Source organism: Dipodomys spectabilis, unplaced genomic scaffold (genome assembly GCF_019054845.1).
Source record: "Dipodomys spectabilis isolate Male_0828 unplaced genomic scaffold, ASM1905484v1 ptg000230l, whole genome shotgun sequence".
Lineage (NCBI taxonomy): Eukaryota > Metazoa > Chordata > Mammalia > Rodentia > Heteromyidae > Dipodomys > Dipodomys spectabilis.
The window spans coordinates 3,942,454-3,959,457 of record NW_024870907.1 but is presented as its reverse complement, the minus strand read 5'-3'; the positions used below and the strand labels follow the sequence as shown (position 1 = coordinate 3,959,457).

Genomic DNA, 17,004 nt, shown 5'->3' with positions numbered 1-17,004 from the left:
CGAAATAGCTAGAATTACTTGCAGGAGATTTTTTTAATCTTTGTCAGCTATATCACTTGAGAGTTTTTAGTATTATCGTAAATTCTGATTTCAACTTAAATTTCTAATTGTGTTTCAGTATTTGTCAAAGCAGTTGATCTTGTATCCTGCAGGCTTGTAAAACTTGATTAGTAGCTTTTTACAGATTGCCAAGTATTTTCTATATTACACAATCATGTATTAAATAAAGACAATTTTACTTCTTCCTTTCTTGTCTGGTTACATTTTAATATGTTTTACCTTGCCTTCCTGCGCTGTAAGAACTTTGGGGACAGTGCTGGTGGTAAGCATGGGGTTTACCTTTTTCTTGTCTTCAAAAGGACATCCACTCTTGGTCATTTCATTTACCAGGTTGAGGAACTTGAGTTCTTAATTGAGGTTGTTTGCCAGGGTTGTTTTTGTTTGTTTGTTATGGTCAGTCATAGGGCTTAAAATCAGGGCATGGGCATTCTCCCTGAGGTTTCTTTTGCTCAAGGCTAGCGCTGTACCACTTTGAGCCATAGCTCCACTTCTGTTTTTTTGGGTGGTTAATTGGATATAAGTCTCATGGACTTTTCTGCCTGATCTGGCTTTGAACCAAGTCCTCAGATCTCAGCCTCCTGATCAGTTAGTCCTACAGGTGTGAGCCATCAGTGCCCAGCTCTAAATTGAGTTTTTAATCAAGAATGTGTATGGATTTTGTTCAATGCACTTGTTAGATGTAATTCACTAAAACTTTATTTTCATGTTATTATCTTGGGATATATTAATCTACATCATCCCTTCATTTTACATATTCTGGGAGAATTTGTTTTTATTGTAAAAATAGTGTACCCTGAGGTGTTACACTAAGGTAATGAGTACATGTCCTATGGAGCACTGTTACCTCTTCCTTCGTTTTTCCCCTACCATCCCTTCCTTCCCCACCTTCCTAAATCCCCCCCCCCAAGTTGTAAAGTTCATTTTCAACATACTGTCTTGTACATCTCATTGTTACAATGGGTAAACCTATATCCTTATTTCAGCATTTTGTTATTTCCCTTCCCCTTCACAAATTAGAAAAATGTATATACAAGGGCACCCACAGGGCTGGGAAGGTGGCTCAGTGGTAGACTGCTTGCCTTGCATGCATGAGACCCTGGGTTCAATTCCTCAGCACCATATAAACAGAAAAAGCCGGAAGTGGCACTGTGGCTCAAGTGGTAGAGTTTTAGCCTTGAGCTAAAGAGCTGAGGGACAGGACCCAGGCCCAGAGTGCAGGCCCCATGACCGACCAAAACAAACAAACAAACAAAAAAAGCACCGACATCAAATTCAGTGAAAATGGTTTATACCATGGGGAAAGAACATACAAAAGAAACAAAAAAATCATATCTGGGAGACTTTATGTAGAATGAGTTTCATTTCTCCTTAAAAGTTTGGCAAGGAGGTGGCGCTGTAGCTCAAGTGGTAGAGCTGAAGAGCTGAGGGACAGCGCTCAGGCCCAGAGTTCAAGCCCCACAACCGACAAAAAAAAAAAAAAATTTGGCAAAATTCATGCAAGGTTCTCAGAGTTTTCATTGTGAGAGCTTTTTTTTCACATTCTGGCGCTTGAACTCAGGATCTGGGTGCTGTCCCTGAAATTTTGTACTAGTGCCATACCACTTGAGCCACAGTTTCACTTAGGCTTTTTGGAAGTCCATTGTAGATTAAAGTCTCATGGACTTTCTTGCCCAGGCTGGCTTTGAACATCAGTTCTCAGCTCTCAGCCTCTTGAGCACTTGATGAGGAAAGCTTTTAAATTATATATTCTTTCAATAAAGGACCATTTGGGTTATCAGTTTATTCTTGAGTAAACTTTGGTAGATGTGTCTTTTAAGGAGTTAAGCATTATTGAAGTTGTCTAATATATTTGTGTGAAATTACAGTATTCCTTGATTATCTTTTTAATATCTGTAATATGTAGTGATTTAACCTTTCTAATTCCTAATGTTGATGGATTGTGTCTTTCCTTTCATCAGTTTGGCCAAGTCTTACTATTTTAGCAATCTTTTCAAAGACTCAGCTTCCAGCTTCATTGGCCTTTGCTAGTGTCTTTCTGTTGTTTCAGTGATTTTTGCTTTGATCTCATGAGGTGATTATATTTTTCTTCAGTCTATTAATATAAACTCAAACTGGCTCTCCTACCATTCTAAGCTATATAACACATAATTTTAACCTACTTCCACAATAACAGTATTGTCCTCAAGATCTGATTCTCTTTTAAAGGTCCCACCTCCCTAAACCATCACACTGGCAATTACATTTCTATCTCCCCTAGGTTCAGTCATCTGCACTGAAAAAAAAAAAAAAAAGTTTTTCAACATGGGTTTTTTCTTTTTCTTTTTTTTTTTTGTCAGTCATGGGGCCTGAACTCTGTCCCTCAGCTCTTCAGCTCAAGGCTAGTGCTCTACCACTTGAGCCACAGAGCCACTTCCAGCTTTTGCTGCTTATGTGGTGCTAAGCAATTGAACCCGGGCCTCATGCATGCAAGGCAAGCTTTCTACCTCACTGAGCCACCTTCCCAGTCCCTCAACATGGGTTTTCTAAAGGACATTCACATCATGGCTATTGTGTGATCACATTTCTGCAACTTTTATTCGCTTGAATCATTTTAAACTTATGGTTATGTCTTTTTTTCTTAGGACCACAAGCAGACGGTGTCACTTCGCACTTGAACAAGTCATCCACTTAGGTGTAAAAGGTAGTATTTTATAGACCGGTAATGCTGTCTTCCCAAAGTATTGCTTTAGGCTGTTGATGTTGAAACTAAAACTATATGATACCCATATGTTTTATTTTTCCACTAGGAAGAATATACTTTTTTTTTTTTTTTTTGTCAGCTGTGGGGCCTGAACAGGGCCTAGGTGCTGTCCCTCAGCTCTTCAGCTCAAGGCTAGTGCTCTACCACTTGAGCCACAGCACAGGACCTACTTCCTACTTTTTCTGCGTATGTAGTGCTGAGGAATCGAACCCAGGGCCTCATGCATGCAAGGCAAGCACTCTACCACTGAGCTACCTTCCCAGCCCCAAGAATATACTTTTTATTATTACAAATAGATAAAAAATAGCATGCTTTGGGCTGGGAAGGTGGCTCAGTGGTAAAGCGCTTGCCTTGCACGCATGAGGCCCTGGATTCGATTCCTCAGCACCACATAAGAAAAAAGAAAAAAGTCAGAAGTGGCGCTGTGGCTCAAGTGGTAGAGCGCTAGCTAGCCTTGAGCTGAAGAGCTGAGGTACAGCGCCCAGGTCCAGAGTTCAGGCCCCATGACCGAACCCTTAAATAGTTGAAAAGAAATGTATCAAACTCAGCTTTGTATTCCTTTGACTTTACAAAAAAATGATGTTGCAAAGAATATGCAGTTCTATAATAATTCTAAATTTATACAGTATAAAGGAAGTCCAGAAGAAATGGAATAGAATACAAATAATTTCACTATCAGCCATAAACATTTAAGTTGCCTCCATTCACATTTTTTAAGCTTTTCAGTAATACCTGCATCTTATGTTTTCTTGTTTTGAAGTGTTATTTCCAGAAGAAATTATTTTACAGTCTCCTCAAGTGACAGGGAATTGGAGCTATACACAGGATGCCAAAGGCGATGGACAGTCCTCCCCCAAGGTAGTGCTTTTATATGTTCAAACATGAGTTCATGATTGAGTACTAGAGAAGTGTATTTCACAAGTAACCCCAAATCACAGTTGAAGCTAAAATATTTATAAAGATCAGTTGTAGGTATATTTAAAGATGTTGCCATGTATTTAGCGGGAAAAGTGAGATATAAGTGTTTGTGTGCTCTGTTTTACTCTTAAATTATGTTATATACACTTAGATATATTTTTGTGCTTGTATAACATACAAACTGTCTAGAAAAGACAGTTGCTGATGGCTGATTCCTGTAATCCTAGAGACTTAAGAGGTGGATATTGGAAGGATCATGGTTCAAGGCAAACCGGGCAAAAAATTTTCACGACCTCATTGCAACAAAAAGCTAAGTGAAGTGGTACATGCCTCTTATTTTGGCTAAGTTTAGCATGGCCGGGGAAAAAATGCAAGACCTTATTTTAAAAATAATAATCCAGGGCTGGAAAGGTAGCTCAGTGGTAGAGTGCTTGCCTTGCATATACAAGGCCCTGGGTTCAATTCCTCAGCACCACATGAGCAGAAAAAGCTGGAGGTGGCACTGTGGCTCAAGTGGTAGAGTGCTCGCCTTGAGTTGAAGAGCTGAGGGACAGCACCTAGGCCCAGAGTTCAGGCCCCACAACTGACAACAATAATAACAATAACAACAATAATAATAATACAGATGCGAATTGTCCATGGCTGTGATTCTGGCTGCTCAGGAGTCAGATCTGAGGATCGAAGTTCAAAGCCAGCCAGGGCAGGAAAGCCCATGAGATTCTTACCTCCAATGAACCACCAAAAAGCCAGAAGTGGACCTGTGGCTCAGCACTAACCTTAAGCAAAAAAAAAACCTTAGTGTTGGGCTGGGCATGTGGCTCAGTGGTAGAGTGCTTGCCTAGCATGCATGAAGCCCTGGGTTCAATTCTTCAGAACCACATGCACAGAAAAAGCCAGAAGTGGCACTGTGGCTCAAGTGGTAGAGTGGCCAGGCCTTGAATTCAAGCCCCAGGACTGGCAAAAACAAACAAACAACAACAAAAAAAACCCTCAGGATTAATGCCCAGGCCCTGAGTTCAAGCCCCAGGATGGATGGACCAGCACAAACACACAAGTACCTATGCACACACATACACACATACATAGACATGCACACAATAACAACCAGAGCAATAAGAGATTGGAGACATGGCTCAAATGATAGAATACTCATCTAGTAAATAATGCTCTGAATTTCAGCCCCAGTACTGCCCTCCATCCCCCAAACAAATAGATGTTTGGCTTGTGAAATTGTCTCTATTATTGTATTATTTACCTATCTTTTTATTGGGGGGGGGCAGTTCTGGGCTTGAATTCAGAGCCTAGGCACTGTTCCTGAGCTGCTTTTTCTCAAGGCTAACACTCTACCGCAGTGCCAATTCTAGCTTTTTCTGTTTATGTGGTACTGAGAAATTGAACCGAGGGCTTCATGCATGCTAGGTAAGCACTCTATCACTAAGCCACATTTCTAGCCCTATTTACCTACCTTTAAAACTGGAATGTATGAAAATTGTAGTTATTCAGTAGTTCAACTTTCTTTTCTTTTTTTTTTTTTTTTGGAGGGGGGGTCCAGTCGTGGGGCCTGAACTCTGGGCCTGGGCACTGTCCCTCAGCTCTTCAGCTCAAGGCTAGTGCTCTACCACTTGAGCCACCACACCACTTCTGGCTTTTTTCTTTTTTACTTATGTGGTGCTGAGGAATCGAACCCAGGGCCTCATGTGTGCAAGGCAAGCGCTCTACCACTGAGCCACCTTCCCAGCCCCAAGTAGTTCAACTTTCTAAAATTGCATAAAATATTCCCGAATATATTTTTCTGTTTTAAATGATCATATAAATGGATATCTCTGTATTTTACTTTTTAAATCATATGCATTTATCTAATTTATAAAATCATATGCACACATGTGCTACTGTATGTGTATGTGTGTGTGTGAGCGCGTATGTGTGTTTGTGTGTATACTGTGGCTTAAACTCCGGGCCTGGGCACTGTCCTTGAACTTTTTTTTTTTTTTTGTGGGTCATGGGGCTTGGGCTCTGTCCCTGAACTCTTCAGCTCAAGGCGAGCGCTCTACCACTTGAGCCACAGCGCCACTTCTGGTTTTCTAGTGGTTTATTGGAGATAACAGTCTCACGGACTCTCCTGCTCGGGCTGGCTTTGAACCACGATCCTCAGATCTCGGCCTCCTGAGTAGCTAGGATTACAGGCGTGAGCCACGGGTACCCAGCTGTCCTTGAACTTTTTTGCTCAGAGTTAGCAGTCTTACCACTTGAGCAACAGCTCTGCTTCTGGCTTATGGGTAAATTGGAGATAAAAGTCCCTCAGACTTTTCCTACCTGGGCTGGCTTTGAGCCATGATCCTCAGATCTCAGTCTCCTGAGTAGCTAGGATTGCAGGCATGAGGAACCAGTACCTGGTCACACATATACTTATTAATAACTTAAATACTAAAAATTAGGAAAGACACTGGGTTGAGGGTGTATCACCATGATAGTTTACTTGCCTAGCATTCACAAGGCCCTGGGTTCCATGGGGTTCCATGCTCAGCACCAGTAAATCAATAAATAACCCACATAGAGAAAATTTAATTAATAACGTTAAAATAACCTTAAAAGTAACATAATGATAACATTAGCAGACAAAGACATTAAAACAATTATTTTAATTATAATATTCAAGAAAGTAGAAGACATGAACACATGAAGTCAGAATATGAAAGACACAGATTATCTAGAGGGTGGATGAACATAGTTACACTATTCAATGTCCATATGTGAAAATGGATCCAAGTAATTTGAGGAGATGAGTGGGATTGGGAGAGATGGGGAAGAACAATGGAAGGGTGATCCTGATTGAGATGCACTGGATTCATAAACTGGCTTTCCTGTGGCATTGGTTTCTCATGTCCAAACTTGTCACATTACACACTTTACATGCTTGTACCGAACTGCATGTCAACTATACTCACCAGTGTCCGGGGCAGACCTTACAAAAAGTGGGAGATAAGGTTGTGTAGCTGCCTAGAATAAAATTTGGCAATATATATTTTTAATGTTTGGTGTAGTGATTTTACAAGATTCATCCTGTGAATGCAGTTGACTATCTGAAGCTTTTGTTTAAAGCTGTTACCGAATTCTTTGTAATAGAAAAATTAGAAGAGCAGTTCCCTTGGTCGAGGGCAAATTATATTTGTGTTTAAGCACACATACAAAATCACTTCTTGTGTAAACCTTAATTACAGTTGACTGGCAATGCTGGCTCTTTATATTCTTAGAAAAACACAGAGATACACTGTTCCCAGTCTCAGAAATGCTGCCCAGGGAAGTTCTTGGTGTCTTCAGGAGAGGTTTTCCCAAGCCATGACAGAGCCCAGATGTGCTTTGTGCTGTCAGCCTTCCATGTGCAGTCCAGTCTTGGAAGAGAGGAAAGGCCATACTAGTCAAATAAAAGTTAATCCTTTGTCTCAGTTTCATCACCATAAAATGTAGTTTATTTTTTAAATCTTTTAAATAGAAGCTGGGTGCCAGTGGCTCTCACCTGTAATCCTAGCTACTCAGAGGCTGAGATCTGAGGATCATGTGCAAAGCCAGCCCAGGCAGGAAGGTCTGAGACTCTTATTTCCAATTAACCACCAGAAAACTGAAAGTGGCTATGTGGCTCAAGTGGTAGAGCGTGAGGCTTGAGCTGAAGAGCTGAGAGAGAGCACTCAGGCCCAGACTTCAAGCCCCATGACCAACAAAAAAAAAGGATAATCTTTGGCAGCTTTTATTGAGCATTCTGTACTTTATTATATTGGAAATGAAAGGACCTGTGACCTACCCAAAGAACTGGTACCAGCAGGACGTTAATGTGTAGCTATATATCCGTTCTTCAAACTTACCTCATGTACACAAAGCTGTGGGTTTTAGCCACTTTCTGCATGATTATTTTTAGGACAAGAAACCCATGAAAGACCAAACAAAACCAACTGTGGATGCCATAGACCTCCCAGGAATGGTGGCTTCTGCTACAGAGACTGTTGAGTTGGGTATGTGTATCTCAGGGACTAAGAGAAGAGAAACAGAAAACCATGCCTATAAATAAAGGGCCTTGAAAAAGCATGTCTTGGGTGAAGGGTTAGTCTCTGACAGATGTATTTTGCAGAGATGTCTGGGCTTTATCCTGCCTGGAAGCTTTAAGTTGAATGCTTTAGAAAAGCCATTATATTGTGGATGGTTTTTTACTATGTAAGCTTTTAAGGTGTCATATAGTTTGTTTCTTTATTTGTGTAAGGGTCTCATAGCCAGGTACCGTGGCTCATGCCTATAATCCTAGCTACTCAGGAGGCTGAGGTGTGAGGATCACAGTTCAAAGCCAGCCCAGGCAGGAAAGTCCATGAGACTCTTATCTCCAATTAACTACCAGAAAACCAGAAGTGAAGCTGTGGATTAAGTGGTAGAGCACTAGCCTTACACTGAAGAGCCGAGGGACAGCACCCAGGTCCAGAGTTCAAGCCCCATGACTGACCAAAAAAAAAAAAAGTAGCGTCTCACTATGTTACCAGGATGGTCTCAAATTGATGGGATCAATCAGTCCTATCCTTTCAGGCTCCCAAATTAGGTAGCACGACAAGCACATATTACTGTGCCTAACTCAGACTTTTTTTTTTTTTTTTTTTTTATTTTTTATTGTAAAGCTACTGTACAGAGGGTTACAGTTACATGAGTGAGGTTATGAGTACACTTCCTCTTGAACATTGTTACCCCCTCCATTGTTTTCCCCCTACCATCCCCTCCCTCCCTCCCTTCCCCGAGGTTCTTTTTTTTTTTTTTTGATTGTGATTAAATGATTACATAATTTCAAAGTCACAAGTTCATTCTAACTTCCCTGGAGCAAATTGTCTACCACAGTCTGTAATATATAACAGTGTTCACATGTTGTATACCATATTTGTGATCAGCAGCATGAGGATATTTAGTAGTGGTTCAACCAGATGAGCGGGAGTTCTTTGTTTCTTAAGTCCTGTTAGTTTTGTCGTATCACCTAACCTTTTGGATTTAGCATCCACTTATCAGGGAGACCATGTACCGTTTGTCTCTTCGTTCTTGGCTTACCTCGCTCAACATGATTCCTTCTAGCTCCATCCATTTCCCTGCAAATGCCATTATTTTGTCATTTCTAATGGCTGCATAATATTCCATTGTGTATAGATACCACAATTTTTGGATCCATTCATCTGTGGTGGGGCACCTAGGTTGTTTCCATATCCTAGCTATTGCGAACAGTGCTGCAATAAACATGGAGGTGCACGTGTCCTTGTATATTGGTTCCTGTTGTTCAGGGTAGATGCCTAGAAGTGGTATGACTGGGTCGTAAGGGAGGTCAATCTTTAGCTTTCTAAGGACCCTCCAGACTGCTTTCCAAAGTGGTTGTATAAGTGTACATTCCCACCAGCAGTGTAATAGGGTTCCTCTTTCTCCACATCCCCTCCAGCATTTGTCGTTGGCTGATTTGTGGATGTGGGACATTCTGACTGGGGTAAGGTGGTATCTCAGGGTTGTCTTTATTTGCATTTCCTTCACCACCAGGGATGATGAACATTTCCTCATGTGTTTCTTTGCCATTTTTATTTCTTCATTTGAGAAGTCCCTCTTTAGTTCCCTTGCCCATTTAGTAATTGGTTTGTTAGGTTTGGGAGGGATTAGTTTCTTGAGTTCCCTGTATATACAGGATGTTAACCCCTTGTCTGATATATTGCTGGTAAATATTTTTTCCCAATTAGTTGGTTGTCTTTCTAGCTTAGTTGCGATAGATTTAGCTGTGCAGAAGCTTTTTATTTTAAGGTAGTCCCATTTGTCGAGTCTCTCTCCAACTTGTTGTGACCCTGGGACTCTGTTCAGGAAGTTCCTTCCTGTGCCTATTAGTTCAAGTGTCTCTCCTACTCTGTCCTGCAGTAGTTTCAGAGATTCAGGTTTAATGTTAAGGTCTTTAATCCATTTTGAGTTGATGTTGGTGCATGGTGATAGGCTGGGGTCCACTTTTAGTTTTCTGCATGTGGCTGCCCAGTTTTCCCAGCACCAGCAGTTGAAGAGGCTGTGTTTCTTCCATTGTATGTCTTTGGCTCCTTTGTCGAATATCAGCTGGCTGTAGGCCTGTGGATTTATATCTGGATCTTCTATTCTGTTCCATTGGTCTTCGGGTCTGTTTTTGTGCCAGTACCATGCTGTCTTTGTGATTATAGCTCTGTAGTAGAGTTTGAAGTTCGGCATGGATAGCCCTCCCATATTGTCTTTATCCCCTAGAATTGTTTTGGCTATTCTAGGTCTTTTGTTGTTCCATATAAATTTTTGGACTGTTTTCTGTATTTCAGTGATGTACGTCATTGGGATTTTAATAGGAATTGCATTGAATTTGTATATTAGTTTTGGAAGTATCACCATCTTTACTATATTAAGTCGGCCTATCCAGGAGCATGGGAGGTCTTTCCATTTCCTAGTGTCTTCTGCAATTTCTTTCTTTAACTTTTTATAGTTCTCATTAAATAGTTCTTTTACATCTTTGGTTAGGTTAATTCCTAAATATTTTATTTTTTGGGAGGTTATTGTGAATGGGGTTGCTCCCTTTATTTCCCTCTCTTCCTGTGCGTTATCAGTGTATAGGAAGGCAACTGATTTTTGTGGGTTTATTTTGTATCCTGCTATTTTGCCGAAGTGACATATGATTTCTAAAAGTTTGGGGATGGAGTTTTTGGGATCGTGGAGGTATAGTATCATGTCGTCTGCAAAAAGGGATAGTTTCACTTCTTCTTTCCCTATGCGGATCCCTTTAATGTCTTTTTCTTGCCTTATTGCCCTGGCTAAGGGTTCTAGGACTATGTTGAAGAGGAGTGGAGACAGTGGACATCCTTGCCTTGTTCCTGTTTTTAGGAGGATTGGTTGTAGCTTTTCCCCATTAAGTATGATATTGGCTATTGGTCTGTCATAAATGGCTTTTATTGTTTTTAGAAATGTTCCTTCTATTCCTATTTTCTCCAGAGCTTTTAGCATGAATGAATGTTGAATTTTATCAAAGGCCTTTTCTGCATCTGTGGCGATAATCATGTGATTCTTGACCTTGGCTCTGTTGATATGCTGGATTACATTTATTGACTTACGTATGTTAAACCATCCCTGTGTCTCTGGGATGAAGCCTACCTGATCATAGTGTATTATTTTTTTAATGTGTTTCTGGATTCTGTTAGCTAGAATCTTGTTAAGGATCTTTGCATCTGTGTTCATCAAGGAGATTGGCCTGTAATTCTCCTTTTTGGTTGGGTCTTTGCCTGGTTTGGGGATGAGTGTGATATTGGCTTCGTAGAATGAGTTTGGGATAGCTCCCTCCTTCTCTGTTTCTCTGAAGAGCTTGAGGAGTATGGGTATTAGTTCTTCTTTAAAGGTCTTATAGAATTCTGCTGTGAATCCATCTGGTCCTGGGCTTTTTTTTGTTGGAAGACTTTTGATAGCTTCCTGTATCTCATTATAGGATATTGGCTTATTTAATTGGTTAACTTCTTCTTTGCTCAGTTTGGGTAACTTGTATTTCTCTAAAAATGCATCCATTTCCGCCAGATTTTCTTCCTTTAGAGAGTATAGCTTTTGAAAGTAGTCTGTTAGAATTGTTTGGATATCTTGGGTACGTGTTGTGATGTTTCCCGTGGCATCCCTAATCCTATTAATATGGGTTTCCTCTCTTCTTTTTTTAATTAATCTTGCCAACGGGCCATCAATTTTGTTTATTTTTTCAAAGAACCAGCTTTTTGTTTGGTTTATTTTGGTTATGGTTTTCTGATTTTCTAATTGGTTAATCTCTGCTCTCAATTTGGTTATCTGGCTTCGTCTAGTAGCTTTAGGTCCCATTTTTTCTTGTTTTTCTAGCTGTTTTAGTTGCAACATGAGATTATTTACTTGTTCTGTCTCCATTCTCTTGATGTGGGCACTGAGGGCAATAAATTTGCCCCTCAGGACTGCTTTTGCTGTGTCCCACAAGTTTCTTTGTGAGGTGTTTTCATTTTCATTGAGTTCTAGGAAATGCTTTATTTCTTCTCTGATCTCTTCTGTTACCCAGGCCTTGTTAAGGAGTGTGCTGTTCAATTTCCATGTATTAGAGAAATTTCTGCGGTATGCTTTGTTATTGAGAGCTAGCTTGATTCCACTGTGGTCAGATAGGATACAGGGGATTATGTCGATCCCTTTGTATTTGCTTAAGTTCCTTGAATGAACTATGATATGGTCTATTTTGGAGAAAGTTCCATGAGCTGCTGAGAAGAATGTGTACTGTGTTGTTTTAGGGTGAAATACTCGGTAGATGTCAGTTAATTCCGCTTGAAGTATGGCCTCACTTAATTCAGTAGCTTCTTTGCCAATCCTCTGGTTGGTCGACCTGTCCTTTGGTGAGAGTGGCGTGTTAAAGTCTCCTAGTATTATCGTATTGGGATCTATTTTATTCTGTAAGTTTGGGAGCATTTGTTTAACATATCTGGGTGCACCGATATTTGGGGCATATAAGTTGATGATGGTTATATCCTCCTCTTGGATTGTTCCCTTTATTAATATGTAGTGTCCGTCCTTGTCTTTCTGTACTGATTTTAATGAAAAGTTTATTTTGTCAGATATCAGGATAGCTACACCTGCTTTCTTATTGGGGGAATTTGATTGGTAGATCCTTTTCCACCCCTTCACTCTGAGTTTGTTTGTATGTTTGGCTGAGAGGTGGGTCTCCTGAAGGCAACAGATGGATGGGTCTTGTTTTCTGATCCAGTCCTCAGTTCGTTTTCTTTTAATTGGCGAATTCAGCCCATTTATATTAAGAGAAAGTATAGAGAGATGCATTGTTGTCCCTGCCATTCCGTTTTCCTAAGTTTTTCTTCTTTCCTTTCCTCCTGTGCTTGCTCAGTTAGACTTTGAGTAATGCATGTTTGGGGCAGGTCCCAGTTCCTGGTTGCTTTCTTCAGGTTGTGTCCCCCCTCTTAGAATTCTTTGTAATGCTGGCTTAATGTTTATGTATTCATTTAGTTTTTATTTGCTATTAAAAGTTTTCAGTTCTCCATCGAATGTGAATGCTAGCTTTGCCGGGTATATCAGTCTGGGTTGGCAGTTATTGGCTCTCAGGGCTTGTATGGTGCTTTCCCAGGCTTTTCTTGCATTCATTGTTTGTGTGGAGAGATCTGCAGTGATTCTAATTTTTTTCCCGTTGTAGTATAGCTCCTTCTTCATTTTTGCTGCATGCAGGATTGTTTCCTTATTATTCAGATCCATCATTGTTACTATTATGTGCCTAGAAGTGTTTCTCCTGGGATCTTGCTTGTTGGGTGTTCGATAAGCTTTTGTGATGTAGTTAAGATGGTCGTTTTTGAGGTGGGGAAAATTTTCATTGACTATCTTGTTAAATAGGTGTTGCATTCCCTTGCTCTGGAATTCCTCACCTTCGTCCACTCCGATTATGCGAAGGTTAAATTTTTTAGCATTATCTGCTTGCTCTTGAATTTCCCTTTGGTTTAATTTGAGTGATTTTTCCATATCTGTCACTTTTTGGTCCAGTTGGTGTATTCTGTCTTCTGTATCTGACACTCTACCTTCCATTTCATTCACTCTGTTGACCGTGGCTTCTATTGTGGTTTGCATGGTGGAAATGGATCCCTTTATGGATTCAATGTTGGTTCTCAGAGTACTGATCTCACCTCTCAATGAGGTGAGATCAGTATGCATTACCTCTAATTTGGCGTTTATCTCACTTCTTACTGAGGTTTGTGCAGCTTCTATTTTTGCATCCAATTTTTGTTTGATATCCTGTATATCTTTTGATAGTTCATCCTTGTGCTCTTTCAATTTCTGATCCATTTCTCGCTTTATTTCTTGAGTCATTGCCTCCAGCAACCCTTGGATGCAGTTTTTGTCTTCCATTCCTGCTTTGCTCCCACTGGGGCTCTCCCCTGCGTGGCTGCTGGCTTTTGAGGTGAGCTTGCTGTCCTGGGTAGTGGTAAACCTTGTGATTTTTCTCTGTGATTTTCGCATGGGGGTTCAGGAGACTGCTCTTCAATCTTGTTTTGGTGTGTCTGTCTTTGCTTGGTTGCTGATTCTGTATTGGTAGAGAGAGTCTGTGCCTGATCTGGATTCTGTTGGGAGCCTATTTCCAGCTGCTATTCACTTAGGATTCTCAGCTCTCTGCTGTAGCAATTCCCGCCTTTGGAAGGGTTGAGCAGCCTGGACTGCTTGTGTTTGCTCCTGCGGGTGCTCTTGGGAAGATCAGATGCTCTGGATGCACTCTCCCAAATACTGGAGTCTGCTATGGGCTCCTGATGTGTTTTTGTTTGTTTGTTTTGGGCTGGTTGTGGGCTTGAACTCTAGGTTTGGGTGCTGTCCCTCAGCTCTTCAGCTCAGGGCTGGCACCCTACCATTTGAGCCACAGCCCCACTTCTGACCCTTTTTGCTTTGTTCAGGCGCCGGTCCCCTGGCCTGGTTCCGGCCCCAGCCTGGAGCGCGCTCGTTAGGCCTGTGCTAATGTGTATACCACCTTGGTTATGCAGCCTGGAGGACACAGTTCAAATTTCTTCTACTGTTGGTAGTCTTGACCCAGGGGCACTGTTCCTGGCTTGAGCATTTAAGCTCCCTTCCAGGGGCGCTCTTGCTCTGGCCTGGCCAGCAGAGTGTGCTCCACCGGCTGGTGGAGCTCTCGAACAGTTCCCAGTTTTAGTGGGTCCTGTGGTCCGGGTGTTGGGGTAGGGAGTCTAGGTCAGGGTCTGGGGATTCCCTCCAGCTCTGGTCTCCCTTGATGGATTCCCTGTCCCCTGATGGGTACTCACCCTGTAGGTCGTCAGTTGTTGTTGCAGTCCGTCAGTTGTTGTTGCAGTCCGAGTTCAGTTGGGGTGGTTGCGGGCTGGGTTGGGCGGCCCCCCGCCGGGTCGTTGCGATAGCAATTGGGCGGGTGGTCTGCGGACAGGTCCCTTTGTGGCGCTGCTGGTGCCGGGCGGGCTTTGGCGGGATGGAGCCTCTCCGCTCCGGTGGAGAGTGATGGGTGGGGTGGGATCCTCCTGGAGACTCCCGGCTGGTAGGTTTCTCTGTTCCTGGCGATCCGCTGTTCTGCAATCCGGTACCTGGTGATCTGCAAGCAGCCCCCTGTGTCTCTGTGGCTCTGGCAGCCCCGGCCGGGCCGGCTGGCCGGCGGCTTGGCGCACTGCCGCGCGGCCAGTAAAGGTTGGGGGAGGGGTCTTCGCTCTTCTCTGTTCTGAAATTCTTCTTTTCCTCTCTTTCTTTTTTTTGTTATTTTCCACCTCTGGTTTTTCTCTGAGTGTTCGTCTTTTTGTTGTCGTCGGTCTCTTGGGGAGATTAAAGGTTGGAACTCGAACTCTCTTTTTGGTTGGAGAGAGCTGTGGCGTTTCCCTACTGCCCCGTCGCCATCTTGGTCCCCCCCTCAGACATTTTTTTTTTTTTCTTTTGGTCCGGTTGTGGGGCCTGAACTCTGGGCCTGGGCGCTGTCCCTCAGCTCTTCAGCTCAAGGCTAGCGCTCTACCACTTAAGCCACAGTGCCACTTCCGGCTTTTTTCTTTTTGCTTATGTGGTGCTGAGGAATCGAACCCAGGGCTTCATGCATGCAAGGCAAGCGCTCTACCACTGAGCCACCTTCCCAGCCCCTAACTCAGACATTTTTAAAATGCTGTCTAATATTTTAGGTGATTACATCCTTTTTCCTTCAGAAGGCTACATTCATTTCCTGACTGCCTCACAAAGCACAGGCAGATGGTTGCAGGAATGTACTGTACTCAGTTTGCTCAGTGGTCAGTACCAATGGCTGTTGATATTTGAACCTTTAAGGCATCTGTGCTTTGATTCTTGATCAAGCATTGTGTCCTGTAGTTGTACAGAATTGTCTGGCATCTTGGGGCTGGGAAGGTGGCTCAGTGGTAAAGTGCTTGCCTTGCATGCTTGAGGCCCTGGGTTCGATTCCTCAGCACCACATAAGCAAAAAGAAAAAAGCCGGAAGTGGCGCTGTGGCTCAAGTGGTAGAGTGCTAGCCTTGAGCTGAAGAGCTGAGGGACAGCGCCCAGGCCCAGAGTTCAGGCCCCATGACGGAACCCAAAAAAAAATTAAAAAAAAAAAAAAGAATTGTCTGGAATCTTAACTAAACTTCCTGTCTGTTTGAATACAGTAGATGAAATTCAGATCCCTAAAGCAAGAGATAAGGAGTTCTTCAACCCTGTGCTAAATGAAAATCAGAAGCTAGCAGTTAGAAGAATTCTGAGTGGTGACTGTCGTCCAATCCCATATATTCTTTTTGGACCTCCTGGAACTGGAAAGACTGTGACAATAATTGAGGCTGTTTTACAGGTAAGGACAGCAGCATTGCTCATGACTCTACTGTGTTCATGTGTCTATATATGCAGAAACAGTTTAAACTCTAGAATCAGCCTAAAAAGCTTGAGAAAATCTGTTCTCATAACATTAAGTCTGTGAATTTTAGGATCTTAAAAAGTTATTTCACTGGGTGCCTATAGCTCATGCCTGTAATCCTAGCTGCACAGGAGGCTGAGATCTGAGGATCACAGTTCAAAGCCAGCCCAGGCAGCAAAGTCTATGAGACATCTCCAGTTAACCACCAGAAAACAGAAGTGGCACTGTGGCTCAAGTGGTAGAGTGATCACCTGGAGCTGAAGAACTCAGTGACAGAACCCAGGCCCAAAATTCAAGCCCCATGACTGACAAAAGAAAAAAGTTATTTGGGGCTGGGAAGTTGGCTCAGTGGTAGAGTGCTGGCCTCCCGTGCATGAGGCCCTGGGTTCAATTCCTCAGCATGACATAAACAAAAGGCTGGAAGTGGCACTGTGGCTCAAGTGGTAGAGTACTAACCTTGAGCTGAAGAGATGAGGGTTAGTGTCCAGGCCCAGAGTTGAAAACCCATGACCAACAAGAAAAAGTTATTTTAAGCCAGGCACCGGTGGCTCACGCCTGAAATCCTAGCTGAAGACGCTGAGATCTGAGGATCACAGTTCAAACCCAGCCCAAGCAAAAAAAAAAGTCGGTGAGACTCTTTTTGTCGGTCGTGGGGCTTAAACTCTGGACTTGGGCGCTGTCCCTGTGCTCTTCAGATCAAGGCCAGCGCTCTACCACTTGAGCCACAGCACCACTTCCAGTTTTCTAGTGGTTTTTTTTTTTTTTTTTGGAGATAAGAGTCTCAAAGAGGAAGTGGCACTGTGGCACAAGGGGTAGAGCGTTTGCCTTGAGCTGAAGAGCTGGGAGACAGTGCCCAGGCCCAGAGTTCAGGCCCCATGACTGACACACACAAAAAAGTCTCATGGACT

At 42.5% G+C, this 17,004-nt stretch overlaps 1 protein-coding gene across 1 annotated transcript in view; it reads left to right on the top strand.

Moving 5' to 3' along the window:
• Mov10l1 (Mov10 like RISC complex RNA helicase 1) overlaps positions 1-17,004 on the top strand; it is an 82,037-nt gene that overhangs the window by 44,337 nt on the left and 20,696 nt on the right. The window contains exons 14-17 of the mRNA XM_042697922.1: positions 2,682-2,740; positions 3,561-3,658; positions 7,629-7,722; positions 15,855-16,033. Coding sequence (XP_042553856.1) covers positions 2,682-2,740; positions 3,561-3,658; positions 7,629-7,722; positions 15,855-16,033 — 430 coding nt within the window. The remainder of the gene's footprint in view (positions 1-2,681; positions 2,741-3,560; positions 3,659-7,628; positions 7,723-15,854; positions 16,034-17,004) is intronic.